This window comes from Hylobates moloch, unplaced genomic scaffold, assembly GCF_009828535.3.
Source record: "Hylobates moloch isolate HMO894 unplaced genomic scaffold, HMol_V3 SCAFFOLD_3, whole genome shotgun sequence".
Taxonomy (NCBI): Eukaryota; Metazoa; Chordata; class Mammalia; order Primates; family Hylobatidae; genus Hylobates; species Hylobates moloch.
Genome location: NW_026652278.1, coordinates 145686091 through 145714032, shown reverse-complemented (window position 1 = coordinate 145714032; position 27942 = coordinate 145686091). Strand labels below are relative to the sequence as shown.

The 27942-nt window shown below is 36.2% G+C and overlaps 1 protein-coding gene and 1 non-coding gene across 2 annotated transcripts; both read left to right on the top strand.

The window, feature by feature from the left end:
- The first annotated feature begins 11047 nt into the window (after nt 1-11047).
- Nucleotides 11048-27349, top strand: PLRG1 (pleiotropic regulator 1). The gene is made up of 15 exons (XM_032148519.2): nt 11048-11158; nt 12528-12634; nt 13607-13749; nt 14405-14458; nt 15253-15343; nt 15538-15625; nt 16910-17011; nt 19337-19429; nt 20692-20841; nt 20931-21032; nt 21573-21675; nt 22421-22529; nt 23532-23671; nt 24161-24354; nt 24901-27349. The coding sequence occupies exons 1-15, from the start codon at nt 11150-11152 to the stop codon at nt 24958-24960; spliced, it is 1545 nt and encodes a 514-aa protein (XP_032004410.1). The 5' UTR covers nt 11048-11149; the 3' UTR covers nt 24961-27349.
- LOC116466146 (U6 spliceosomal RNA) lies at nt 17424-17528 on the top strand. Its single transcript, XR_004247398.1, has one exon. It is a non-coding gene; the product is annotated as a U6 spliceosomal RNA (small nuclear RNA).
- Nucleotides 27350-27942: the final 593 nt, after the last annotated feature.

Here is a 27942-nt window from a genome sequence, read left to right as displayed (position 1 = left end):
AGAATTATCTGTTAAGAAAACTCTAACCTTTTTTTTCTTTTGTGGTAACATATTAGTACATTTTCAATGACTGATGTTTGATCAACTAACGATAGAATCATCATTTAACTTTCAGAAGTCTGTAAATTTGTTAAGTTTTTTCTAGTATATAATAGACTCTTGTTCAACACTAAAGTGAAGGTTCCTTTACTTTCCTACTTTGTTCTACTCTGATTGGCATTCTTCCCATGGTCAGAAGGAGGATGGATTAAATCTAGCACACATGCACCATAACAGCACAGACTTAACATTCATCTTACAAATAGTTCTTGAGAGTCTCCTCAGTGACAGGTAGTGTGATAGGGGCTGGGAATGCATTGGTGAGCAAGACAGACATAGTAGGCGTTCAATACATAATTACGGGATGAATGAGTGAACTAGCCGTCATTGGTACATGCCTCAGATGCCAAATTATGGGGTAGTCATTTATCGTATTTGATTCTTGAAGCCACTATGTTCTACAGATGGTGAAACACGTTCAGAGAGGTTAAGTAAACTACCCCAGAGTGTATAGGTAGTAGGCGCTGGTATGAGGACTTGACCCATGACTGTCTGACTCTACAGTCCACACTCTGTGCCCATTACATCAGATTGCCCAACAGGATACAAACATTATAAAAATTTACCTCTACCTTCTTTTTGTTTGTTTGTTCTTTTGGAGTTTTTTGGCCAGCCCGTCATCTTGGGACTATAATGTATCAGGCTGATGCACTCACTCATAGCTTTTACTTTCACTTATATTTTTACCCTCATATGTGGGTATAGTATTCATGTCTGTGTGAGGCATGTGCAATGCAGTGATAATGAGTTTCTTTAATTCTAGTTCTTGTTAGATATATCTTTTTTCTGTAGAGTTATATACAGTTACACTGAGACTCTAAATTGCCTAATATTACAAAGAAGATGATCATGTTTTCAGGGAAGAAATATATTTGCAGAAACACCGCTTACTAAGATGCTTAAATTTTTTTAGAATGTTGATGCCATTGGTTGAGGGGAAAGGGAGTACTATTTGTTCAGTTATTTTGAGGTCATTAGTGCAGTGTTCTTCATATTAGCTGATGTCGTTGCATAACTCAAGAGTAGTAAATCAGTGACAGAGAAAACAGAGATAATCTGTCCTGCCCAGCAGCTCTCTGGCTCGAAGGGCAAAGACTTGCCGATACCAATTGTCAATACACTTGTTGATACTTTTACAACTCATGTCAGGCCCAGTCTCCATAGCACAAGGCAATTTGGGCAATTTGGGCTATTTACAGAGCATCTACTTCATAGCAGGTAGCTTGCTAGGGGCCAGGGAGACCTTGGCGAAGCCTCAAGTCTAAAAGGAAAGACAGAAAATGAAAACTACTTACAATAATTAGTGTTGAGCCTAAGATGGGAGGTGAGGCTTTGGGACTGGTAACTTAAGGATCTAACTTTCTTCAGGAGGAAACGAACTTCAAAGGAAAAGGGCTTTTAGATTTGAAACTTGGTTTGAATGACTGTACAGTTTATGTCATGCACCTGGCACATAGCCAGTACTTAATAAATATCGGTTGAGCAAATTCATGAATATATAAATGAACGAAACTAAAAGGAATACTGATTCTCGTTGTCTAAATAGGCATAGGTTTTGAGGTACTGTAATAAGTTGTTAGTCTTTGTATATATTTTCCGTGTGTTACCTTGAAAAACAGTTTGAGAACCACTATCCAAAGGGAAATTAACACTGAAGAGTTGGAGGCCAGGCTGGACCAGAGCTCTTGGGGCAAGCCTGAGACCAGTGCAGTGGTGACACCTGCAATTGGTTAGTCATCTTTAGTGGGAAAGCATATGGTGGGGAAGAAATAGGAGATGACGCCATCTCTTGTGGAATGTCTCCCTCTACTGGCTTAGATGTCAGTTTCCATTTCTTATGGGAGCTGACATAGAGCATGGTAGTAAGGGATAATAGGACATTTTCTCCTCCAACCGGATGGAGATCACAAGAGCTAAGAAAAGATAGAGATGCTCTTCTGCTTTTGTCACATTGAGACCCACAACCATTAAGGGTGTAATGAACACCTCTGGGAGTGCTGCTCCCTTCTCCTAGAATGACCCCTAAAATGGAGGTGTGAAGCTCCAGTGGTCCTGTCAGTACTACAACACCCTGACCCTCTAACCACAGGTGACCAAGCTAGGGGTAGACAGACCCCTTACCCAAGCTAAATCTACCAGATTGTCTCTCCAAATTTGATATTTGCTGGAAGAAGAAGGAGAAGAAGAAGGAGGAGGAGGAGGAGGAGGGGGAGGAGGAGGAGGAGAAGGGGAAGGGGAAGGGAACTGGGTCAATTGGCCTGATGTTATATCCATGGCAGCATTTTAGAGGGAAAGGCTACCAACTGCATCAACAGAAGTAACCAAAACTTCCAAACATAATAATTTGATTCTTCACAGCCCAATCTGTGAGACACCTGATGTACTTTCTATAGTACTCATTTTATCTTTCGTTAACTTTGACTGAGATGATTTTTGGCATTTGTTGAGAAAATTAAGATCAAAATTTTAGGAATCAGACTGGCTGTCTTATTTTGAAGCATAAATTGGATGTTAGAAAGAGAAGCTTTATATTCAAATAATGTAATCAATCACTAAAAGTTTTCATATATTAAGCATATGGGCTGGGCACAGTGGCTCACAGCTGTAATTCCAGCACTTTGGGAGGCCAAGGATCACTTGAGCCCAGGAGTTCGAGACCACGTTGGGCAACTTGGTGAAACCCTATCTATACAAAAAATGAAAAAATTATCTGGGCATGGTGGCACACACCTGTAGTCTCAGCCACTCCAGCTACTTGGGAGCCTGAGAGGTGGGAGGATTGCTTGGGCCTGGGAGGTTGAGGTTGCAATGAGCTGAGATTGCACCACTATACACCAGCCTTGGTGACAAAGCAAGACCCTGTCTCTCTCTCTCTCTCTATATATATATATATATATATATGTGTGTGTATATTTTTTTTGTAGAGATAGGGTTTCACCATGTTGCCCAGGCTGGTCTTGAACTCCTGGGCTCAAGTGATCCGCCAGCCTTGGCCTCCCAAAGTGCTGGAATTACAGCTGTGAGCCACCACACCCAGCCCATATACTTAATATATGAAAACTTTTAGTGATTGATTACATTATTTGAATATAAAGCTTCTCTTTCCAACATGGAATTTATGCTTAAAAATAAGACAGCCAGTCTGATAGTATTAGCAGTGAAACTCTAGGGAAAATGGGAACTTTTATGTTGGTGCATGTCAGTAACATGCATTTCAAAAATTTCAAAAATCTTTCACAATTTAATAACTAATAAGTATTTCTTGAATTAGATTAACAATATTTTCTGTAAAATGTGCACAGGATTAGACAAAGGTTTAATAAAATTTTTATGAAGAGTTACAGTTTGATGAGAAAGCATGAGCCCTATAGATAAAAATGGGCAAAAGATATATATACATGTATATATATCCATATATATATTAAAAAAACACAAACATGTACTTGAAAAAAATATGGAATCTAGATATAAATCAAAGAAAGCCAGAAAGGCTGGCTTCTAGAAACATGGATAAAATGTTAGGGAAGAGGGAGAGGTGGGCAGAAAAATCTCTATCCTCTCCACATAATAAAGAGGTAATGACAAACTAAGAAAAAGAGGCAGGTTGAATGAGGATGGACAAAGTATGCTATTGGGTCCAGGATCTCCCTTCAATCCTTTGTTATTTGCTCAATGTTTCAATCTACTGTGCTGATATGGTTTGGCTGTGTCCCCACCCAAATCTCACCTTGAATTCTAGTTCCTATAATCCTCATGTGTTGTGGGAGGGACCTGTTGGGAGGTAATTGAATCATGGGTGCGGTTACCCTCATATTGTTCTTATGATACTGAGTGAGTTCTCATGAGATTGAATGGTTTTATAAGGGGATTTCCCTGTTTCGTTCCACACTTCTCCTTCCTGCCATCATGTGAAGAAGGACATGTTTGCTTCCCCTTCTGCCATGATTGTAAGTTTCCTGAGGCCTTCCCAGCTCTGCAGAACTGTGAGTCAATTAAACTTCTTCCCTTTATAAATTACCCACTGTTGGTATGTATTTATTAGTAGTGTGAGAACAGACTAATATATATGCTAACTAATATTTTGTGTACTAGGTTTCCTTGTGGGGAGAATTGAGGCCCACTTTAGGTTTAGATTAGGATGAAAACAGAAGCTGCCCGTGTTGACCTCTGACTTCTAGGTTACATTTATGCAGCTTTCTCCCCTTTTAGAACAAAGGGGATAATTATTATCATATAACTAATGCTTATGGATCAAGTAATTCTGTGCCAGTCACTGTTACTAGTACGTTACACTTGATTTTTACAATAACTCTATGAGGTAGAGCAGTACTATTATTCCCATTTTACAGATGGGAGAATTGAGGTACAAAAAGAAGAAAGTTGCCCAAGATGATGCTGCAGGTAACTTGCAGAGAAGGAGTTGAATCATGGCATTCTGACTCTATAACCTTACCTACTATGATGGACAGTTTCTTCCTGTTATGCACAAAGCTGTTTGTTCTCTTGTATTGATGTGGTGTTCCTACTTTAGCAAAATGAACACCTGTGTATGTATATCTTTGCATCCTTCTATGAAGATTATATATAACACATGCATACATTCATACAGACATACAGACACACACATTCTCACACACACACACAAACACACATACATACATACCAAGGACATTTTTAGAAAGTAAATCCATTGTAACATAAAGTATGCAAACAATTTTGGGGCCAGGAGTGGTGGCTCACACTTGTAATCCCAGAACTTTGGGAGACCAAGACAGGAAAGGTGCCTGAGCTCAGAGTTTGAAAGCAGCCTAGGCAACATAGTGAGACACCTGTCTCTACAAAAAAATTAGCCAGGCATCATAGTGCACACCTGTAGTTCCAGCTATTTGGGAGGCTGAGGTAGGAGGATCTGCCTGACCCCAGGAGGTTGTCCACTGCAGTCCAGCCTGGGCAACAGAGAAAGATCCTGTCTTGAAAAAAATTGTCAGCTTATTGCTAAACTGCCTATGAAAATGATTGCCACCATTTATACTCTCATCAATATTTAGGTTGTCCCTCATCCTTGCCATCACTGGTTCTTGTCAAATTTTAAAACTTTTTGCCAACCTGTTAGGTGAAATATGTTATCTTATTGTGATTAAAATTTCTTTCATCATGAGCACACTGAGAATCTTTTCAATTTACATAACAGCCACAATGTGAGTGGTCTTTCTGTAAACTGCCTGTCCCTGTGCCTTGTCTTTTGAGTTGCTCATTTTTTCTGTTGATTCGTGAGAGCTCTTTTCATATTAAGGAAATTAGCCCTGTGGCTAACATACACATTGCATATATTTCCCAATTTTTCATTTGTCTTTTGACTTTGCTTATGATATATGCAGACTTTGGCCTCATTTTCACTGAGTGGAATTTCAACAGCAGCATCTGCTGGGCTGACATGTTTGAAAAAGGCAGCAGCTAGAATGTCTAGGGCCTCTTTGAGTTCCTTCACCAGCTGCCAGGCATTCAAAGCATCACACAATTTTATAAATCCAGGGGCTCCATTTAGAACTGTGATGGGAAGCTTAGGCTTCAGTGTGTATAGCTGCACAGGAGTCTGATGAGGAATCATTCTATACTGCAAGGGCATCTGAGATAATCCTTTACTGTACTATTTCCTGAGGTAATCTGAAATTGCTTCATCATATTGTGCCATATAAGTGAATGTGAATGAATGCCTTCAAGACTAACTGGCATCTAGTCTCCAAGAAGGTGTCCTTACTCTTGGAGCCCTGCCTCTCTGTGGACACTGCCTCATAGTCCTCTGACACACCACTGTCACTGGATTGTGGTTTTTGGTGGCATCTCTCAGTAAGTTACTCTGCCAGTATCAATTTGCTCAACAGCCTCTCAACCGTTACACCTGGAGAAGCCACTGTCTTCAGGAAGGGATAGAGATTACAGGCAACAATCAGGCCTAACCGTGTCAGCATTACCTTTTGGGATATTATGAGCCAGGATTCCAGCATGGATTTCAGGATGCAAAGTTTTCACAGCATTTCAGGAAATCCTGTCAGCTCAGAGACCTCTCTGACTGCCAGACCAGCATCCCTGAGAGCTTTTGCAGTCCCTCCCGAAGCAGCAGCAGTGGGGCCACATGCACAGGGAGGAGGGAGGTCCCTGATTCAGGTTTTCACGTTTCTTAATTTTTTTTTTCTTTTAGGTCTTGCACATTTTAAAATTTATTGCTATTTTAAATAACAATCCCTTTCCTTGCTATATTTTTAACTGCATAAAGGAAAACTATTGATTTTTAATAACATTTTTATACTCAGCTTAGTGAATTTTCATATTGTTTTCAATTGTTTTTTCAATTGTTTTTTTAAGTATAAAGTCATACCATTTGCAAATAAAGATAACTTTGCATCCCTATTTCCTATTTTACACAATTTAATGTTTTTGTCCAATTGAATGACTAGTACTTTCATAAAAAATAAACGTGGATAATAGTGGTGATGGTGGACATCCTTGTATTGTGACTAATAAGAATATTTTTAATGTTTCTCTGTGAACATGATACTGGCTTTTGGTAGCATATTTCTAAAAGAAAGCCTAAAGTGCCTAAATAGCATTATGTAATATAAATATAATGGGATCTATAAATATGAATTAATAATAATAGTAAAATATTCAATCAAATGCCTTACTCTTCTTAATCATGTCAAGAGGTATTTCTGCTAACTAAACTGACTGTTGAAAATATTTCTACAGATAAATTGCATTTTGTAACTAAGTTGCTAAGTTTTATAGAAACTAAATAAAATTTAGAATTAACTTACTTAAATGTAATGGAAAATATTTTTCATTGTCATAAAATTTACAATGATCAGAAATACAGAACTGAATTGTCCTTTTATAAGCAATTATCTGCATTACATACACAGAAAGACTGTGATTAAATTAATGGTTGCTGAAATAGCAACTTTTCGGGGTGAGCACATCACACACACACACACACACACACACACAATCTTTCCTACATATTCAGTAGCTGCAACTCCAAATCAAAATTAAAGTCTCAGCTGGGCGCAGTGGTTCACACCTGTAATCCCAGCACTTTGAGAGGCTGAGATAGGTGGATCACCTAAGGTTGGGAGTATGAGACTAGCCTGGCCAACATGGTAAAACCCCATCTCTACTAAAAATACAAGCAATTAGCCAGGCGTGCTACTGCACACCTGTATTCCCAGCTACTCTGGAGGCTGAGGCAGGAGAATCATTTGAATCCAGGAGGCAGCAGTTGCAGTGAGCCGAGATGGTGCCACTGCACTTCAACCTGGACAACAGAGCTAGACTCCGTCTCAAAAAAAATTAAGCTCTCAAAGCCACCTACACCCATATTTAAGTGTACAATATAATAGCTTACTTATTCATTCATTCAATAAATATTGAAAACTTACCAGTTGCAAGTCAATTAGATTCTGACTGTGTGATAGTAAACATCACGCCATATTCACCCCATAAGTCTACTGGGAAATACAGATATTTAAACAAATATTACAACTAAACATTCAGCTAAGAAAGCTGGAACCAAGACATTGTTATTTCTTCTGTGGCAGTATAAACACCAAAAATATTTCTGTAAAATAAAAACATTTGTAAATGACTGTAAATATTTGTAGGTACAAATTCTTATTTGTAAAGGTAAACAACAAAAGTCATGATTATGTTCAATATTGTCACTTATTTTGTGATATGGTGTTGTGGGTTGAATCGTGTCCCCCCAAATTCGCATTTTGAATTCCTAACCCCCAGTACCTAAGAATGTGACCTTATTTGGAAATAGGGTATTTTTGGATGGAATTAGTTAAGATGAAGCCATACTGGAGTAGGGTGGGCCTTTAATTCAATATGATTGATGTTCTTTAAGAAGGGGAAATTTGGCATAGGCATATGCACAGCGAGAATGAAATGTGAAGATGAAGGCAGACATGAGAGTGATGCAGCAGAAGCCAAGAAACGTCAAAGACTGCCAGAGAACTACCAGAAGTTAGGGGAGAGGCATAGAACACATTCTCTCTCACAGCCCTCAGAAGGAACCAACTTTGCCAACAGCTTTATTTCAAACCTCTTGCCTCTAGAACTGTGAGACAATAAATATTTGTTATCTAAGCCATCCAGTTTGTGGTACTTTGTTACATCAGCCCTAGCAAACTAATACACATGAGATGGGGCTTCAAGTAGTAGAGGATGGTGAAATTGTGATAAGTAAGACCCGAGGACTCTCTCTCTCTCTCTCTGTCACATACACACACACACACACACACACACACACACATTGCTAAGATATTTATAACTGACAGTTTATAACTGATAGTGCAATCTAATTATTCCCAAAGTCTTTCCAGGCATTAACACAAAGAACAGCCCCTTCGCTGTTCCTTATAGTCCCAGAAGCTTCTGTTTCAACTATGCTACAAGAAAGTATCTGCTAACACTACCTTAGTATTTAGGCAAATTCATAGCATTGTGCTAAACAATTAAAGACCAAACTTTTGGAAGAAATGTCCAAGTATCATTTTTCACAGGTTTTGACCTCAGAAATTCAAATAAACAGTGATAATTCCCATGATTACTTTCTTTTGAATTAATGAACAATTTCAAATATGAAATTTAAGGGATGGACAACTGAGCTACACAACTCTAAAGAACATTGCATATAGTGTTTTTGAAAGCTTGTATATTTAACCCTCTAAGTTGAAACAGGAAAATAATAGTAATATTTATTATTTTATAAGAATCAGAAAACACTTCCTATAAAAATATCATAAAAAGCTGATGAAAATGGCACGCAAATCTATACTCGTATGACCTATTACTGTTCAAGAGCAAAGGACAATATTTGAAGGAGAATAGAAAGAATTTCTGTATTGGTGAGTTTTAAAAATCTTGCCTAAAGGAGGGCTTTCCTTAAAACTTGTATTCTTGGTTTTACACAGACATAATACTAATATTTATATTAATAAGTTGCTTGCCGTGTCTGCTTACGGACAGCCCTGAGGGTCAGTATGAAGAGCAGTAGTGACACCTGCTGTTCAAATAAGGCAGCTTGGGGTGTCAGCCAGGCCATGTGTGTATCCTGGAGCCCTTCAGGAATCCGATGAAACCTGTAGATCCTTTCTCCAGAAAATAAAACATATTCCCATATAAATACAAAATTTTCCTACAATATACATAATTCATGAATCCCTGAACTCAATAATAGGGTCACTTGAGTTCTATATTTATCTAAAATATTGTAAACTTTCAAGTGGATGACATAATTCTATAAATTCACGACAGTGTTTTAAAAGGAGCAAATTCGAGGCAATTTACCTCAATCATTACCATGTTGTTCTTGAGAAATTAAATTAATGTCTCCAGGATGATTAAATATGTAAAAAGTTAATAGGTCCAACTAGACAATTAATATATTGCCATAGATATTAGTCTTGCTTAGGTTTCTATGGTTTTATTGTCATTTCAAATCATGTTATTTTCTATAGTTATTAAAAGGTGAATATATTATTTAGTTCATCAAGTATATATTTTATAATTATGGTATTTTCTCGCAAGGAAATACCATCACCTGCCACCTTTACAGAAAATCAATTCTTAGGCCAAACTCACAGTTAAATTTAGAGATGCTGTATCTTCAAGTAAAAACATGACCTTAAGGCAGGGCACGGTGGCTCATGCCGGTAATCCCAGCACTTTGGGAGGCCGAGGCGGGCGGTCACCTGAGGTCAGGAGTTCAAGACCAGCCTGGCCAACATGGTGAAACCCCCGTCTCTACTAAAAATACAAAAATTAGCCAGGCATGGTGGCGGGTGCCTGTAATCCCAGCTACTCTAGAGGCTGAGGCAGGAGAATTGCTTGAACTTGGGAGGCTGAGGTTGCAGTGAGCCAAGATCACGCCATGGCACTCCAGCCTGGGCGCCAGGAGTGAACTCCGTCTCAAACAAACAAAAAACAATGACCTTAATGTTTTTAATGAATTTCCACGTGAGGTTGATTTATATTGCTATTCTTTTGCTACATTTTTTCCCCCTCTCAAAGTGTATGCAGTATGCCTTCAGGACAGGATCAGTGAAACTGAAACAGGGCCAGTAAAATGTTTGTCTGTTTAAGTTTGCAAATGCCCAAATCCATCCATTTTTTTTTAACATAGAAAAAAAATTGAGTAGGGTTGATCACAAACCGCAGATTTTACCAGGGTAGAAAGCAAAAATACCAATACTTGGCACAAGGATATGTATAAATAAAAATGGCTAAAGTCTCCAATTGTGTCTCTCTTCTACCAGCTTTGAAAAGCTGTACCCTGGCATTGTTGAAACCACGATAATCAGCAGGCAACTAGGAAATGGCCAAGAGCTATGCAGTTTTGAGAAATAATAATAATGAAAAAACTATTCGCAGAAAATAAATATGGAGTTTTGTTATATCTACATGTCAAAATTTTCCAAATTAAAACAGCTATTCTTCAACATTCACTCGTTTACTGAACTGTTTAAGCGAAATTGTTTTCAGGTGTTAAGCCTACAACAGTGTCCAAGTGCTTCTCGCCAGGATTAGAACCAGGAGACACAAAGCACGCAGGCGACCTCCAAAGAAATCAAGGCAGTGGAAGTGCCTTAGATGGAGCCCACGGGAGTTTGCTCTCTAGACGCTTAGGTTCTCTGAATAAAAAGCGTTAAGCTTCCGGGGAATACAGCACGAACAACCAGGACCCCAGGTAAGGCAGAAAACATAATTCTAAGATTTCTTCAGAGGGACAAGTGAAAGCCTCCACCCAGGCGCTTCCAGGGTTCTCCCGCTTTCAGCCTCTAGACTCCGCCCTAGAGGCGGTCCCGAGGAGGGAGACCCGCCTCCTCATCCTAGATGGCCGGGGGAGACTAGCGCGCGTGCGCAGAGCTTACATCACATCCGCCGCCTGGGCACCCAATTCCGGAAGGTGCAGCACAGCTGTGGCGGCGGGTACTGCGTTAGTGATTAGGGTTTCTTCCCTGCCGGAGGTGGGATACACGGTAGCATCATGGTCGAGGTAAAGTGACACTGGGGCTCTCAAGAGTCGTTTGTCTCTGGACTGTTTTTTTGGCAGTGGGCGTGGGGGATTGAGAGTACCTGGAGTCCGGAGAGAAAAGAGGCTACGAGGGGAGCTATTTGGCCAAGGCCGGGTGGTCTCTTCTTCGGGTTTTCGGGGAAGGGGTAGAAGCCGGATGAGAACCCGAGTTGGAGGTTCAGCCCGGGCGCGAAGCCTGAGATAATTCGTCCAGTCCTCGTTTGACTCTTGGGAGCTGGAAACTGTCCTTGGAGGCGGGGCCTCTGTTGGTGTTCGACCACTGGTACTCGCCGCCCTCGGGGCAGTGTCAGTGATTCTGTGCCCTAAAAGATTGGTAGTCTTCTCTATCTTGCGTTCAGGTCGTCTCTTATTTCACCTCTACCCCCAGAAAAACTTGCCATTCTTTACATCTTTCCCTGGCGTGAACATCCACGCTGTTAGCTGGTCTTGTCCATCTTACCCCACATGTTTATTGATTCCATTCACTCTTCTTCACATCCACTGCAGTCTACCTTAATTGAGACCAACATCATCTTTCACCTGGACTGGTGCATTAGCTCCCCGTTGGTTGGTTTCCTTGCTTCCATTTTGTTCTATAAGTTGTTCTGTTTAAAACGTAAGTTGTTCATACCTTTCTTGTTTAAAACCCTTTACTGACCCTATGTTGCTAGAACAAAATATAGGCTGTTGTAATAGTCTAAAAGACCTTACCTAATCTGGACCTTGTCTACCCTTGCAACTACAAAGCACCATCTCATCCACCATACACAGCTGTACTGTGCTCCTTGTATTATTTCAGTTAACTGAACTTTTTTTTTACATGACATTTCCATCAGCCTGGTTCGTTCTTACCTCTGTTTTGTGCAAGGCTAACTCCCTTTCTGCTTAAATATCACCTTAGTGAAATCTTTCACAATTATACTTAGTATTTCGTTCCCTGACTCAGCGCCTTGCTTGTTGCCTTCATAGCACTTACCAAAATGTGGAATTATTTTTCTTTTTATTTGTCTGTTTCCTCTTGAGCACAGGGACCATGACCACCTTTTTATCATTCTATTGTGAGATTCTAGCACAATACCTGCCAGACACACAGTAGGAGCTCAGTAAATATTTATTGAATAAATTAAACTCCGGCATCACTCAGTTGCTATTATACCTGAGGTTCTAGCCAAAGAGGAGCTTCCTCCTCTTTTCTGAACTTGACTCCTGTAGCTTGCAACAAGTAGCTATGGTGAGTGGTGTAAAGCTTTTTACATATTTAAACATGTGAAGTGTATAATCAATCTGACATTAGGTTATGATTTGTGTAATTTGTAGATAGGTGTGTAATTACATTCTTTTTTTTTTTTAGGAGGTACAGAAACATTCTGTACACACCCTTGTGTTCAGGTCATTGAAGAGGACCCATGACATGTTTGTAGCTGATAATGGAAAACCTGTGCCTTTAGATGAAGAGAGGTTGGTGTAGTTTTTTTTTTCAATTGCTAAAATACTTAACATTCTAATACTGGGGGAAGAGAGCAGGGAGAGGGAGACCTTTAAAGATAAGCTACTCATGGGCTAATTATTCAATAATGAGTGGTGTTTTGGCATAATTTAAGCTGATTTAACTTTTTTTTTTTTGGCCTTTTACAGTAAAAGTTCCATTAATTAATTGCATTTTACAAATACCCAGTAATTAAGAGAGTCCCTTTTAGGTATTTTATTTTATAATCAATCACTTTGTATGTGCTTTCAGCTTCCCGCTGCTCTCAGAGCCTTGCTGAGCTGAAATTGTACCTGGCCAGTACCTCTACTCCCATCTTTTCTCGTTAGTATGATGAAGATTTTTGAGTGGTGGCATATTTTTGGTTCTACATATCCAGCTCCAGTCTGGGATTGCATTATGTGCAGTGTTCCTTCTTTGTCCTTTACCCTTTTAAAATCTACTTAACTCCTCAAACAAGCATTTATATTTAATTTATAAAGTAGACTATTTTTAAAAGTAATATAAGTGCGTTTCTTTTTAAAATATTGAACCAATTAAGTACTTTGATTAGTTCTAACTAACCTGTTTGGATACATCTAGTAAAGATTGCTATAGAGTTTTTACTATATTTATATTTTGAAGGAAAGTATATTGACTTTGAGGTTTCTTAAAGAGTATTTTAGTTTCTGTATATCTTTCAATCAGACCCTTGACAATTTATCATAAAAGGTTTTCTATTAGGTAACAAACTAAAATATTACTTAGGTTTAATGAATGCTGTGTGGTCGAATGTAAGCCAAAGAACAGATATGGTGGGGAAATGCACTTGGAAATTTTTGATTCTTTTAAATACTACTTAAAATCGTACTAGAAACTTTTTCTACATGAATGGGCAAACTTAAGCTAAGTGTTTGTTTTAAAGTATTTATGGATACGTTCTTATGTTTATAATTTCTAAATAGTCACAAACGAAAAATGGCAATCAAGCTTCGTAATGAGTATGGTCCTGTGTTGCATATGCCTACTTCAAAAGAAAATCTTAAAGAGAAGGGTCCTCAGAATGCAACGGATTCATATGTTCATAAACAGTACCCTGCCAATCAAGGTGAGTATGGTATTATCAGAAGTGTCAGACTTATATGTGAATTTTAAAAACAGAAAAATAAAATGTGTTATTTTTGCCCCTCCTGGCAGGACTTATTGTGGTCATACAGTATTTAATGGCCATACCAGTATTATAATGGAAGTTTTGATCCTCATGGAAATACTGAGACATTGGTTGATGACTTTTTTCTTATAGGAAATAAAAATGGTAGTATAATGATGGCAGAGATTCTTAGACTGTGGAGAAGGTCACAGTAGAGATTAAAGGAAAAAATTGGAGAATATTCTTAACCTGTGGGGATACCATCTATCTTGTCTGTAATTCAGAAAGGAAATTAAATACTGAAATCTTAGTAAGTAAAGAGAATTCAAGATTCCACAGGAAACCATTTGCTTGGAAGAAATACCAGAGTGGATTGTCACTTGATAGGAGGGCTTTTTTGTATACCATTGCTATATGGCTAATGGTCAAGGACATGGTTTACAGAGATCAAAGCAAAAGTGATCAACTTCCCTTATTTCTGAGGCTTGACCTTTAGTTGAGAAAATGTGATAGATCCAGTTGAAAATTTAATATTACTTGATACATTTAAAGAGATGACAACTTTTGTATAAGATAAATTCACTACTGTTGATTTTTTTTGTCTTTTTTCCAGGACAAGAAGTTGAATACTTTGTGGCAGGTACACATCCATACCCACCAGGACCTGGTTAGTGAGCCGTTATATATTGAAAATGTCTTAAAAATGTCACATTTTCACTAACAAGCCAATAATGAGATTCTTGTTGCCTATAAAATGCAAGATAAGCTCAATAACCAAGCATCCATGCATAGCTTTGTAGGTGATAATGAATACTCATATGCCTTCATTCAGCAAACATTCTTAAGTACATATAATTTTTCAGACAATGTACTAGGAATTCAAAGACAGTAAAACTGTTGCAGGCCTAGTTATTTATTATCTGGTGGTTTAGGCAGACATGTAAATACCACTAAGCTTATAAAAATGATGGAAATGTTAGAAGCAGTATCTGAGAAACATGTCCTCTGTCTGTATTAAGGCATTGGTCCACAGATGGAGGGGCCAGTATAACAGGGTAGAGGACAAAAGGCTTAGTATGTAAAGAAAGTACAGGGAAATTGGGTGTTTCTAGTTTCAGTAAGTTACATCCACTCTTGGAAACATTCTGTTAGTATTTGAGGAGCTGCTTAATACTGACTTGAAACTAATACCCAAATATAATGGAAATTAACTTTACTATTCTGGGCTGCTTTAATACCATGTGGGCTGTGATCAAATCAAATTTGAGTTACATGTTATTAAGCAGTATTTACTGTAGAAATTAAAAACAAAGATGAGCAAAACTTAATCAAAATTTGTATAATATCACTGCCCGGAGATAATAAACATTTGGTGTATGTTTTCCTTCATCATTTTATTTTAAGTGCATGTAAATGAATAATACACAGCTACTAAAAGAAGTTGATTTTTCATTTTAATAGGGGTTGCTTTGACAGCAGATACTAAGATCCAGAGAATGCCAAGTGAATCAGCTGCACAGTCCTTAGCGGTGGCATTACCTTCGCAGACCAAGTATGAAATATTATAATTACAAAGATCTTAAAAGCATATTTCACCGTTCACATTTTTTCTTTTTAAAATTTCTTTATAACTATTATATGACATTTTCCTTTATCAGGACTTAGTAACAATTTAAAGGGTTAGTTTTGCAGAATACATGACTGGAGGCATTAATTACTTTGAATATATTATTTCTTTTGCCTCAGGGCTGATGCAAATCGTACTGCACCTAGTGGAAGTGAATACCGACATCCTGGGGCTTCTGACCGTCCACAGCCTACAGCGATGAATTCAGTAAGTTTTTCTGCGTCAAATAGCAGGTTTCTAACTTCTGGAACATATTGCCTTATTTCCCTCTTCTTTGGAATTATTAAGATAAATAGCAGCCTGAGCTAGTCATTCATATTTCATAGCCCTAAAACTCAAGTTGGTAGTAAATTAACGTGTTTTTTGGAATTTAATTCTGTTATTTGTCTACTTGTACATTCGTCAATATATATTTTGATGAAGATAATGTGATGTTGGTATTTATTGCCCACTATTAAAAATGCAAGGATAGTTTTTCTGAAACTTGTGTTAGTATGTATTAAATATGAAAGTCTTTTTTTTAATTAAATTTTAAGTTGGTGTGTACAGTTATGTTAAGTGCTGTTAGTGTTGTACTATTCATGGGCTATACAACTAGTCTTATAAATGAGCATTTAGAAATAAGTTTATCTGTTTGTAAGTAAATGGCAACTGGTATTAGTATGGTAGAAATAGTTGTTGAATTATTTTCTACAGTTATTTTATTGATTTATCTGCAGCATAATAAAATATGCTGCCACTTGAAATAAGTGCTGGCTTTGCTTCTCAGCTCATCATGCAATTGATTTGACTTTATGAAGTGAATGAATGTGTAACCGCCACATCTCATTTCCTCCTTTATTCCATTCAGAGCACATCTTCTGTCCAGGCTCTCTACCCTCCTTATCAGGGTATAATTTAAGCTTCTTGAGGGCAGGAACTTTATGGGCTTATTTATTTTTTGGATGACTAGATGACTGCTTACAATAGATGGTATATCAGGCAGTATACCTGTTAAAATAGTATTTAAATACTGTATTAGAAGATAAATAGAAGGAACTGTCTTTGCTATATTAAACCAATAATGTTAAAATATAACAATGAAAGGCAATGGCATTAATACACTTAAAATGACTTTAATATTGGGAGCTTACATGGAGCATTTACTACTTTTTAAATCTTTGTAGTAACCCTATGAAATAGGCACTATTCTTCCCATTTTACAGGTGAGCCACATAGAGGTTACATAATTGTTACCTAATGTCAAACAGCTAGTAATTGGCCAAGCTGGATTTTGAACCCATACACAGTGATGTTTGCTCTTAAGTCTAATGTTTTGCCTCTCTGTGATTTTATAATTGCTTTTTTAAATTAACATACAGAAAATTTTATTTCTTCATTTATGGAAAAATTCTTTTGTAAGTTCCCTCTTTCCATTTCCATTTCTGAATTGATACCATGAAGCCTTAGGTATGATGTCTTTAATAATAATAATGTCTCTTCTATGTCTAGATTGTCATGGAGACTGGCAATACCAAGAACTCTGCACTGATGGCTAAAAAAGCCCCTACAATGCCAAAACCCCAGTGGCACCCACCGTGGAAACTCTACAGGGTGAGTGACTCTGCATTTATTTTATTATGTGAACCATGATTGCTTTCTAGTTGACAAGCACTGAAGAATAGAATAAGGAGGAAAAAGAGTGAATATGAAAAGCTGGTAGAGCGATCTGAGGTGGATTGAGAAGAGTCTTAGAGAGTATCTTAAAAGATCTCTTGGGAAGGCGACTTCTTTAAGTAAAAGTTATACTTGTATTTTATATAAAATAGTATGAAATGTCAAGATAAAGCTACTAAATATGGATGGCAGACTAAATAAATTTAGAAAAAGTGTTCAGAGTATTTAGTTTGAAGGTGAAGGGGGAAAACACCATATAAAGAAATTTCTTTGGGCCTACCAGTTATTCTTTCAACTACAATAAATGAAAATGATTCAGAGTGTATCATCTAAAAGAAAATGGACATGCATGCTAACTTCAGCAGCACATATACTAAAATTGGAATGGTACAGAGAAGATGAGCATGGCCCTTACACAAAGATAACACAGATTCGTGAAGTGTTCCAATTTTGCATTGCTTGCCTGTACCAAAATATCTCATGTACCCCATAAATGTATTTCTACTGTGTACCCACAAAAATTAAAAACAGGAAATTTTAAAAAAGAAAATGTACATAGTAGGAAATGCACAGCTACACGTAATATGTATTTTAAAAATTTTATTTTTCAAATGATTGTACAGTAAGAGCCTTTTTGTTTGACATACAGGTCTAATGAATTGTAATAGATGTATTGATTTGGGTAACCACTACCACAATTAGGATATAGATGTTACATCAGCTCAAAAAACACCCTTGTGCTATTCACACTTTCCTTCACCTCTGACAATCACTGATCTGTTTTCTATCACTATAGTTGTCTTATTTTGTTTTTCAATAATTTCAGTTCTAATTTATTTTTAATTTTTATGGCTAACATAATAGATGTGCATATTTATGGGCTACATATCAAATTTGATAGAAGCATACAGTGTGTAGGCCAGGCATGGTGGCTCATGCCTATAATCCCAGTGCTTTGGGAGGCCTAGGCAAGCGCATCTCCTGAGCCTAGGAGTTCAGTACCAGCCTGGGCAACACAGCAAAACCCCATCTCTACAAAAAAAGACAAAAATTGGCTATGTGTAGTGGCGCACACCTGTAGTCCCAGCTACTCCAGAGGCTGAAGTGGGAGGATCACTTGGGCTCAGGAGGCAGAGGTTGCAGTGTACCCACAAAAGTTAAAAACAGAAAATTTTAAAAAAGAAAATGTACATAGTAGGAAATGTACAGCTACACATAATATGTACTTTAAAAATTTTATTTTTCAAATGATTGTACAGTAAGAGCCTTTTAATACTTTTAAAAAAGCCAAGATCACGCCACTGCACTCCAGCCTGGGCAACAGTGACACCCTATCTCAAAACAAAAAACAAAGAAAAACATACAGTGTGTAATGATCAAATCATGGTAATTGGGATATTTATCTCCACGGTAATTGGGATATTATTTCTTTGTATTAGGAACATTCCAATTTTACTCTTCTAGTTATTTTGAAATATACAATAAATTACTCTTAACTATAGTCACCCTATTGTGCTACCAAGCTAACTAGCCAAACTAGTGCTACCAAACTAGCTAACCAAACTAGTGCTACCAAACACTAAATCTTACTCCCTTTATCTATCTGTATTTTTGTACCCATGATCCACCCCTTCTTTATCTTCTGCCTCCCCATTATTCTTCCCAACCTCTGGTAGCCATTATTCAACTCTCAAGATCATTTAGTTTTTAGCTCCCATATGTGAGAGAGAGCATGCAATATTTGTTTTTCTGTGCCTGGCTTATTTCACTTAACATAGTATCTTCCAGTTCCATCAATGTTGTTGCAAATAACAGAATTTCATTCTTTTTTATGGCTGAATAGTATTCCATTGTGTGTATGTACCACATTTTATTTATCCGTTCACCTCATAATGGACACTTGGGTTGGTTTAGCTGTGTCTTTTTGACTATGTCATATAAATGGAATCACACAATACGTACTTCTTGAGACTGGCTTCCTTCACACAGCTTAATACCTTTGTGAGTCATTGAAGTTGTTGCAAGTATTAATAATGTATTCCTTTTTATTACTGAGTAGTATGCATTATATAAATGAGCCACAATTTGTGTTATCTATTAACTCACTGAAGATAAATTTCATATTATTGTAAAATATAATAGTCATTATCTCTTAAATTTATGATTTGAAGATGGGAGGGCAATTCAAACTCGGGCTGCAGTTAAACTTAAATACATTTTAACTTCTATGTTAACCTGCCCATTCTACTTTGTTTTATACAGGTTATCAGTGGGCATCTTGGCTGGGTTCGATGTATTGCTGTGGAACCTGGAAATCAGTGGTTTGTTACTGGATCTGCTGACAGAACTATAAAGGTAATAAGGAAGGAAGAAAAAATAAACATGATTTTGTGTTTGTCATGTAAGTTTAATCAGTTATTATTTCCTGTGGCAGGAATTGCTATTGCAGTTCCTCTGTTATTTTAGACCTGAATAAGGAGTAAAATTTATCATTTATACTAGTGAGTGTTCTAAATAAATATGTTTGAAAAGTGGTATTTAAACCACTTTTTCTTTACCTGCTGAATACCTACCACTAATTCCTTTATACTTACATTGTTCTCTCCAACTGGTTACAAAATTAAGAGCATGCACATTCATAGAAAATGTGGAAAATATAGAGAATTATGAAAGTACATAGACCTGTATATAATCCTACCATTGTTAGATATTTGGATAAGTTTCATTTTAGTATTTATTTCTATAAGCATCAATACCTTTACTTCTAAGCTCTTTTCCTGTGTGTGTATCTTTTAAAAATCATTCTTAGTATGTAATTTTATATCTTGCTTTTTTCACTTAACATTGTATCAAGGGCATATTCCTATGAAAAATTTACCATCTTTTAAAGTGGTTGCATAATGTTATATCATTTAGATAGTCTATAATCTGTTTTCCTATTGTTGGACAATAGAGTTTTTAGTCTGATTTTCACCATTACAAGTAATACTGTTAAGTTTTGTATATAAGACTTTTTCTGTATTTTAAATTATTTTGTTATGGTAGAGTTCCATAAATGGAATAAATGGGTCAAATATTTTTGAAGCTGATACCCAAAGTACAAATTACTTTCCAAATGGGTGAATCGATACTTGCAGTGTATGAGAGGATCCTTTTCAGCACATTGGTTGTACATTCCTTTACAAATATCTAATATGGTAAGCAAAAATGGATACTTAATCTTTTTTAAAAACTTTGTAAAAATTTCTAATGAGTTTGAACTTTTTCATATCTGTGTTTGCTGCTTTTAGGGTTTCTTTAAGTTGTTGCCATTAATTTAAGTATGGTATTAATTTAATACCATACTTTTATTACTGTTATTATCAAAGATATCATTTATATATATAACAAGAAGGTTAACCTTTTGTCATCTAATTGCAAATATTTTTCCAGCTTGAGCATGCTAGTTTTTTTCTTGCTTTTATTTGGAGGGGAGTCATTTTGCAAAATTTTTTATTTTTACATATTTGTTATCTTTTTCCTTTTCTCTTTGAAAGCTCAATTTTAATAATCAGGATTCTAAAATTTTGTTTTGCAGTAACCAGTGAAAGACAAAAATAAATATTCTTTTATTGCAGATCTGGGACTTGGCTAGTGGCAAATTAAAACTGTCATTGACTGGGCATATTAGTACCGTGCGGGGCGTGATAGTAAGCACAAGGAGCCCATACCTGTTCTCTTGTGGAGAAGACAAACAAGTGAAGTGCTGGGATCTCGAATACAATAAGGTAAGCTTGGAGTTAAGGATTTAAAACATTATGAACTACTGTTTATCTTTCTAATTCTAGAAGTTTTAACTTTCCTGCTTTGTCTTTAGGTTATACGGCATTATCATGGACATTTAAGTGCAGTGTATGGTTTGGATTTGCACCCAACAATCGATGTGTTGGTAACCTGTAGTCGAGATTCAACTGCACGGGTAAACGGGATGGAGTTGTGTATTTATCTGTAAATATATTGCATCTTCTAGGGTGCACGTTTGGTTTCAGAGTCTTCAATTGATTGATAGAGAATTAAAGATAGTTGTCTTGAGTCATCAATATCCTAGTCCCTAAGTTTCTCAACTTGCATTTTTTTCCACCTTAGTCTTCAGTTCTATGGCCTCACCATGTTAGTTTTATTAGTGCCCTGCCCCTGAAATGTGATATTCTCACGTTCCATTCTGTAACAACTATTGTCCATTAGTTCTTTCATTCAATAGTCTTAAAAAGTAATCTCATCATACCCATTCTTAGACTTTCAGTACCCTGATCTTTTAGCTTTTTAGAATTCTTGCAAGTTGTCTCCTATTTATATTCGTCCTCCAGTTTATAAATCATTATCTTTCACTTAAGCATTTTCTTTATTATATTCAGGCACTAGTTGTGTAGTAAATTTTCATCCTTGAATTGATCCAGTTATCTTCTTGAGATAATGAATACCTATTCTCTTTCCTAATATGTCTATTGTGTTTTTATAGATTTGGGATGTGAGAACTAAAGCCAGTGTACACACATTATCTGGACATACAAATGCAGTTGCTACAGTGAGATGTCAGGCTGCAGAACCACAAATTATTACAGGTATGATCGATACTTTCCAAGTTTACAGAATATTCATGTCAGAATCCATGTTATTATACATATACTTTTAATATTCATGAGGACTCTTGCTCTGTATTGTGTTCACAGTGTTTCTGTGTCATATTTTAATCACGGACAATTGAAATGTATTCAAATGAAATTTCATTCCACTGTTTTTACCTCATGCTTTTTACATATCATAGAGTATGCCATACATAGTATCCTGTAATGTCTGACTGGAATACTGTGTTGTGAACAATTAGGTATTATTTTATAGTGTCAAAATTATTTTTCTAGGAAATTGAAGTTAGAAGACAAAATACCTTGAGACTAGTAACCTTTAGAGCTGATGTGAATCTTACTTTGCTCTAAATAAAGTTAGTAACAATGGATCTTTAATACTAGAAAATAATTCCCTTGCTTGATGTATTTTATTAACTTAAAAAAATCATGTAAATTTTTTCCTTTTCACTAGGGTAGGTATACAATCATATATTTATTTCTTATTTGCATGTGTTTTAGCTGTTCAATTGACAGTGAATCAGTTGTTGTATTGCATTTTTTTAAAGCATTAAAATCAACCTAAAAATTTGGAACTATGAAGAAATTAGCCAAGACTAATTTGCATGTGATACAACTTTCATTTAGAACATATGTATTTTGGAAGAATGCTTTGTATTTTATTTAACTTTTGCATTATTTTTCCTGGTCTGTGTTTTGAGGGATATATGTGTTTGCATTACAGGAAGCCATGATACTACAATTCGATTATGGGATCTGGTGGCTGGAAAAACAAGAGTGACATTAACAAATCACAAAAAATCAGTTAGGGCTGTGGTTTTACATCCAAGACAGTAAGTGTATTTTCCTAATTAGCTTCTTGTTTTTCTTCAGTTCTTAATGTAATGCTGAAATGCTAGTGGTGTTAGCACTACTTTTGGCAGTCATTTAGCTGCTGTCATTTCTAGGCCTGTGCTGCATAGGAACGTGTGTTTCTTTTATTTTCCTCATGCATTATTTTGCTTCATGCCCTATAAAACATGAGGAAAGCCTTCTGCTTGATAACAAATAAATAATGTCAAATAAGACAATGTAAATCATGATTAAATGCTGCATGTCAAAATAAAAGATATTAGTGGCCGGGCTTAATGTTTTGGACATAAATGATATTGGACACTGAGACATTCATTGAATAGTTTAATTCTTAAGGAGGAAGTTAATATATGTAGAAAGAGAAATAACAACTGTGAACATTATAGTCAGAGTATTTAAAAAGGTGGAGCATAATATCACAACTATTGTTTGTTGTATCAGATCACTCTGACACTTTTCTGGTTATATTCGTATTCTTCCTCTCCTTCCTTTCCTCTTCTCTGTCTTCTACTCTCCATACCCTTTTCCCCCTCTCTTCTTCCTTCCTTTGCTTATCTTTCTCACTCCCATTTCTCCTCTCCTCCCTCCTGTTCTCTCTTCCTCTTGCCCTCTATTCCTTTTCTCCCTTTCTTCCTGTTCCTGTCTTGCTCTCCCTCCCTCCAAAAGAGTTGCATAACACATTGCCCTTCATGTGAAATAGGGCTTCTGCACATTTATTGCTCTGGCTTAGTGCAGAGCATTAAGGAAATGAAAAGAGAACAAAACATTAATCTAGGACTTAAAATATACTGTTAAAAATGTGAGGGTCTGATTTAACCTTGAACAAATGTCTTAATATTTTTACATTTTGATATGACTGTTTTGCTGAATATATAAATCATTGAGTACACAATGCAAAATATAACTGAAATAAGCTTTTTAAAATCCACAATTTTATTTAACTTGGTTTACTTTGTCATTAATTCTTTTTAATGTTATTTCAGTTACACATTTGCATCTGGTTCTCCAGATAACATAAAACAGTGGAAATTCCCTGATGGAAGTTTCATTCAAAATCTTTCCGGTCATAATGCTATTATTAACACATTGACAGTAAATTCTGATGGAGTACTTGTATCTGGAGGTAAAATAAGATTTTTATAATAAATATGTTTAGTCTGTTATTTTTTCTTTTAATGATGAATAAACATTTGTAATGCTTCTAAGCTGTCACACTTAAGTATTATAGCAGCACTTGCCTGGTTAGGGCATATTTGCATGTTATTATGTGTGTTCATGCATATTCATAATACCTGTAGTATATTTCATAGCTTAGTCCTCTTTGAGTTCCCATCTAATGAATTTCAGGGATTTATGCTGGGAATTGCTTAAAATTTTGTTTATTATTCTGGAATTGGATGTCAGATTTTGAGGTGCTTTTTAAGATGTGTAAGTTCTGAACCCAGCACAAATTAAAGTAGACAAACCAATATTAAGAGAAGGTGGAGTGCCTGTGTCTTATGTATGTTTATAACCGTAGTATTCCCATGCCTGGGCTAATGATGCTTAATAAATGTTTGTCAAGCTGTACTGCTGAGGGGATACCAGGTGTAACTAGATTTTTCCCTTTAAGCTGACAATGGCACCATGCATCTTTGGGACTGGAGAACTGGCTACAATTTTCAGAGAGTTCACGCAGCTGTGCAACCTGGGTCTTTGGACAGTGAATCAGGAATATTTGCTTGTGCTTTTGATCAGTCTGAAAGTCGATTACTAACAGCTGAAGCTGATAAAACCATTAAAGTATACAGAGAGGATGACACAGCCGTAAGTTCTCTGTTTCACATTCGTTAAGTAAAACAGCTATACCAATTTGGCAGCGTATTCTCATTTAATTATCAGAAGGAAAAATAATCTTTATACTATTTAAGATATTTGTCTTCTTGAATAGTGTCCATTTATAGATTTCTGTATTGTTTCACTGATGCCAGTGAATCCATGGATGGCTGTAATTTTATCCCAACTTTCTTTGTTATAGTTGCTGGGAAATGTTGCACCAAGAATAACAGCAAATAAATAGATTGCTATGTAAATTAATTCGAGAATCATAAGCTTTGGTGTTAGTAGAATATCCAAGTAGAAATGTTATTTTAGATGGAAAACTACAAACTAAACCTAATGAATCCATCCATCTGTTGTTAGACTTGGATAATGCCAGAAGTTTATCAACTCTTCCTAAAATTGTCAAAGAACTAAGTGTATAATGCCAATGAATAATGTTAGAGTAGATACCTTATTTTTGTTAGAAAGGAAGCCTATTAGACATGAAGCAAACTAATAATACTTTATTTTAACTCACTTTTCTATTTTTAGACAGAAGAAACTCATCCAGTCAGCTGGAAACCAGAAATTATCAAGAGAAAGAGATTTTAATGAATGTGGAATTTTTTCTCTCTCTTTTTTTTTTTTAATTAAAAAAAAAAAAACTTGGCGTTGATGAGGATATCCAGTCATTTTGTGCTCTGGCTGGGAATATAAAGGAGAAATTCACTTGCTTCAATCATTGCTGCTTCATATTTTACAATAAACTGTCCCCTGTCCCCTACCCCTGTGTTTTTATTTCTAAAATAATTTGCGATACTAGGAAGATGCAGATAATCAAGTAAATGCAGGCTTATTGAGCATAACTATTCTAGATGTAATATTTTGACAGTCTTATTAGAAACCCCCCTTTTTTAAAAAAATGTATGAAACCGATTATTAGGACATTTGAAGGAGCAGTAATTTTTTTTAATCCTTTAAAAACTAATATCTGTGACTAATAATTTGAGATTAAAAGATTTGAAGTCTTAATTTATGTATGTTTATTCCAAAAACAGTTTTTGAGTGTATGTTCTACAAAGTTCTGCACTAGATACTGTTCAGGAAATAGACAAGTAAGATGTGTCTATCCTCTAAGACTTCCAGTTTGGTAGCTTAGTATAGAAATTCTGTAACAGAGGTTCAGGTGAAATGCTGGGGGAACAGAAGGGGTATTTTTCTCAGGAAGGATTGTGGAAGACTTCATAGAGTAAGTGGCATTGGAGATAACCTTGAAGTGAAGGAGGACAAAGAAGGCAAAGAGATGAGGCATAAAGTGATGAAACCAGGCACAAGAAAGTGTGCGGTGTGTTCTGGGACAAAGAATGTTCTGCTACTGTCGAATAATGGGGAGTAAAGCTGGCTTGTTCTGGGGAAAGCTCATATAAGTATGGATTTTATTCCTCAACTAGTAGGATACCAATACTGGTATTGAAACTTGGGGAAAATAACTGGAGATACCAGTGCAGCTATTTAAAACTGTAGCAAGGGCTGCAATCTTGTCTAGATTTTAAAGAGAAGTTTTAAAGTTTCTAATACTGATGCCTTTTTTTGGTAAATACAAGTTTTCTAAATCCTGCCCTGGGATCCTGATTCCCCATTAGTCAGAAAGATTTGTCAGACTTCACCTTCTATAATTAGAAAACACAGTTATAAGAACAGTCAATTTTTAAAATTTTCCAAATTAAAAAATTGCACCATGATTTCGAACGAGCACTTCCAATTACGTTACCCATCTTGCATGCCATAGGTGGGAGTATAATTGTCACAGCCTTTAGGAATGTAGTTTTCCGGGATTTACTGAAACTGTTTGAACCTTTTGGCTTACTAAATTCATTTCTAGGAAACTGCCTAATGGGTATAATCTGACAAGTGTACACAAGCAAATTCATTGCACCTTTGTTCTTTAATACTTAAAACTAGCCCAAATGCCCTGTCAATAAGGGACTGGTTTAATAGATGGTACCTTTATGCAATTTGTTTCTAAGTATTCATTAAGAGAGTGAGGAATGTCTGGATTATTAGGGCAAGATTTCTAAACTTTTGGGTAAAAAAGTTGTGCAAGCATTTTTGTGAACAACTTGATGCTCTAAAATATAAGTAGCACCACATTACTAACAGTAGCTTTGTTAGGAAGCAGAATTATGGAAGAACTTTCATGGCTGGCTTTACATATTTCTATAATGTTTTAATTTTCTATAAGCATGTATTTCGTAAACTTAAATAAAGAAAAAAGAACACTACACTTGGATTCCTGAGAGATTCTGATATGCCTCCTAACAAAAATCAGAGGTGGATGCTGTTCCATCTCTAAAGGCCGAGAAATTACTAGTACAAGGAGATGAGAAAGCCCCTACCAACCTGTCTGGCAACGCTTCAACTATTGTGTTCAAGTTAGGTATACGTATCAAATTCTGAAAAGCATTACAAAAAAAATCTGTTTCCCTGCTCCATGCTGCCCTGTATTACAGTGTTCTTGAATGCTCTGTTGCATTAAGTTCATATACCATAATGTATTCATGAACCCTATGAAAGATGCAGAATTTCATGCGTGTGCCCTTTTACTTACCTGACAGACATCCAACCAGGGTTAAGCTCAAATCTCTTCCACCGCCCATTCCATATAGCTTGAGTGTAGTCAAGCTATAAAATGTTACCAAGGAAAACAACTCCACTGACTGGACTCATTCTTGGTCTGTAACCACATATCCCAAGTGGGCCATCAATAATGACCAAATACACGTTTCCATAGTTAATGCCTTTTGCCTGCTGTTACAGAGGATGAGCAATCAGCCTCACAACAATTCCCTCTGTGCAGTTGTTGCCATACACTCTTGCCCACTCAAGGACCTTGCTCCCGTGATTAAACCCTTTCTCTCCTGTACCGTGAATTTCTTCCCTCTGCCCTAAATAAGTGTCATCAACAAATAGGTTGCCATACTGCTTCTTAGAAAAAAAAATCACTAAACCTATTGTTTCCCTCTAGGAATATACCCATTTCTCTACTCTTAACAGCCAAACTCTTACTAGAGTTTTTGATAAACTTATTTCTATTTCCTCACTTTACATTTTTTCAACCAATTGCAAAAAAAAAATAATGAAAATGTGTTAAACATTTTTCTTTTGAAAAAAGGAATTGGTTAGTTAATGAAATAAGGAAAAATAGTAAATAAATACTGATTTTTTTGGTACAAAAATAGGTAAAACTAGATAAGCCAGTTAAACAGAAGTATAAATAATAGAAACAAAGGGAGGAGGGAAGTAATAATTAAAAGAGCTCTGTCCAATTCCATGCCATTCACCAAACAAAATGATTAAAGAAAAAAATAGCCTATGGCTATTTCAAAAAGATACAGAAAACATAAACAGATTAGTTTCCATAAAAAAATGAAGTTGTCAAAGACAGCCACCTCTACCACCACTAACACATACATCACTAACCCTGAAGAACTTCAGAACTGCATCCTAAAATAATTTAAATGCACTTGAAATTTTTCCTAGGACCTAGATAAAGAAGGAAATCTTTTGTGTGTTTTTAAATGTTACTATAACAAA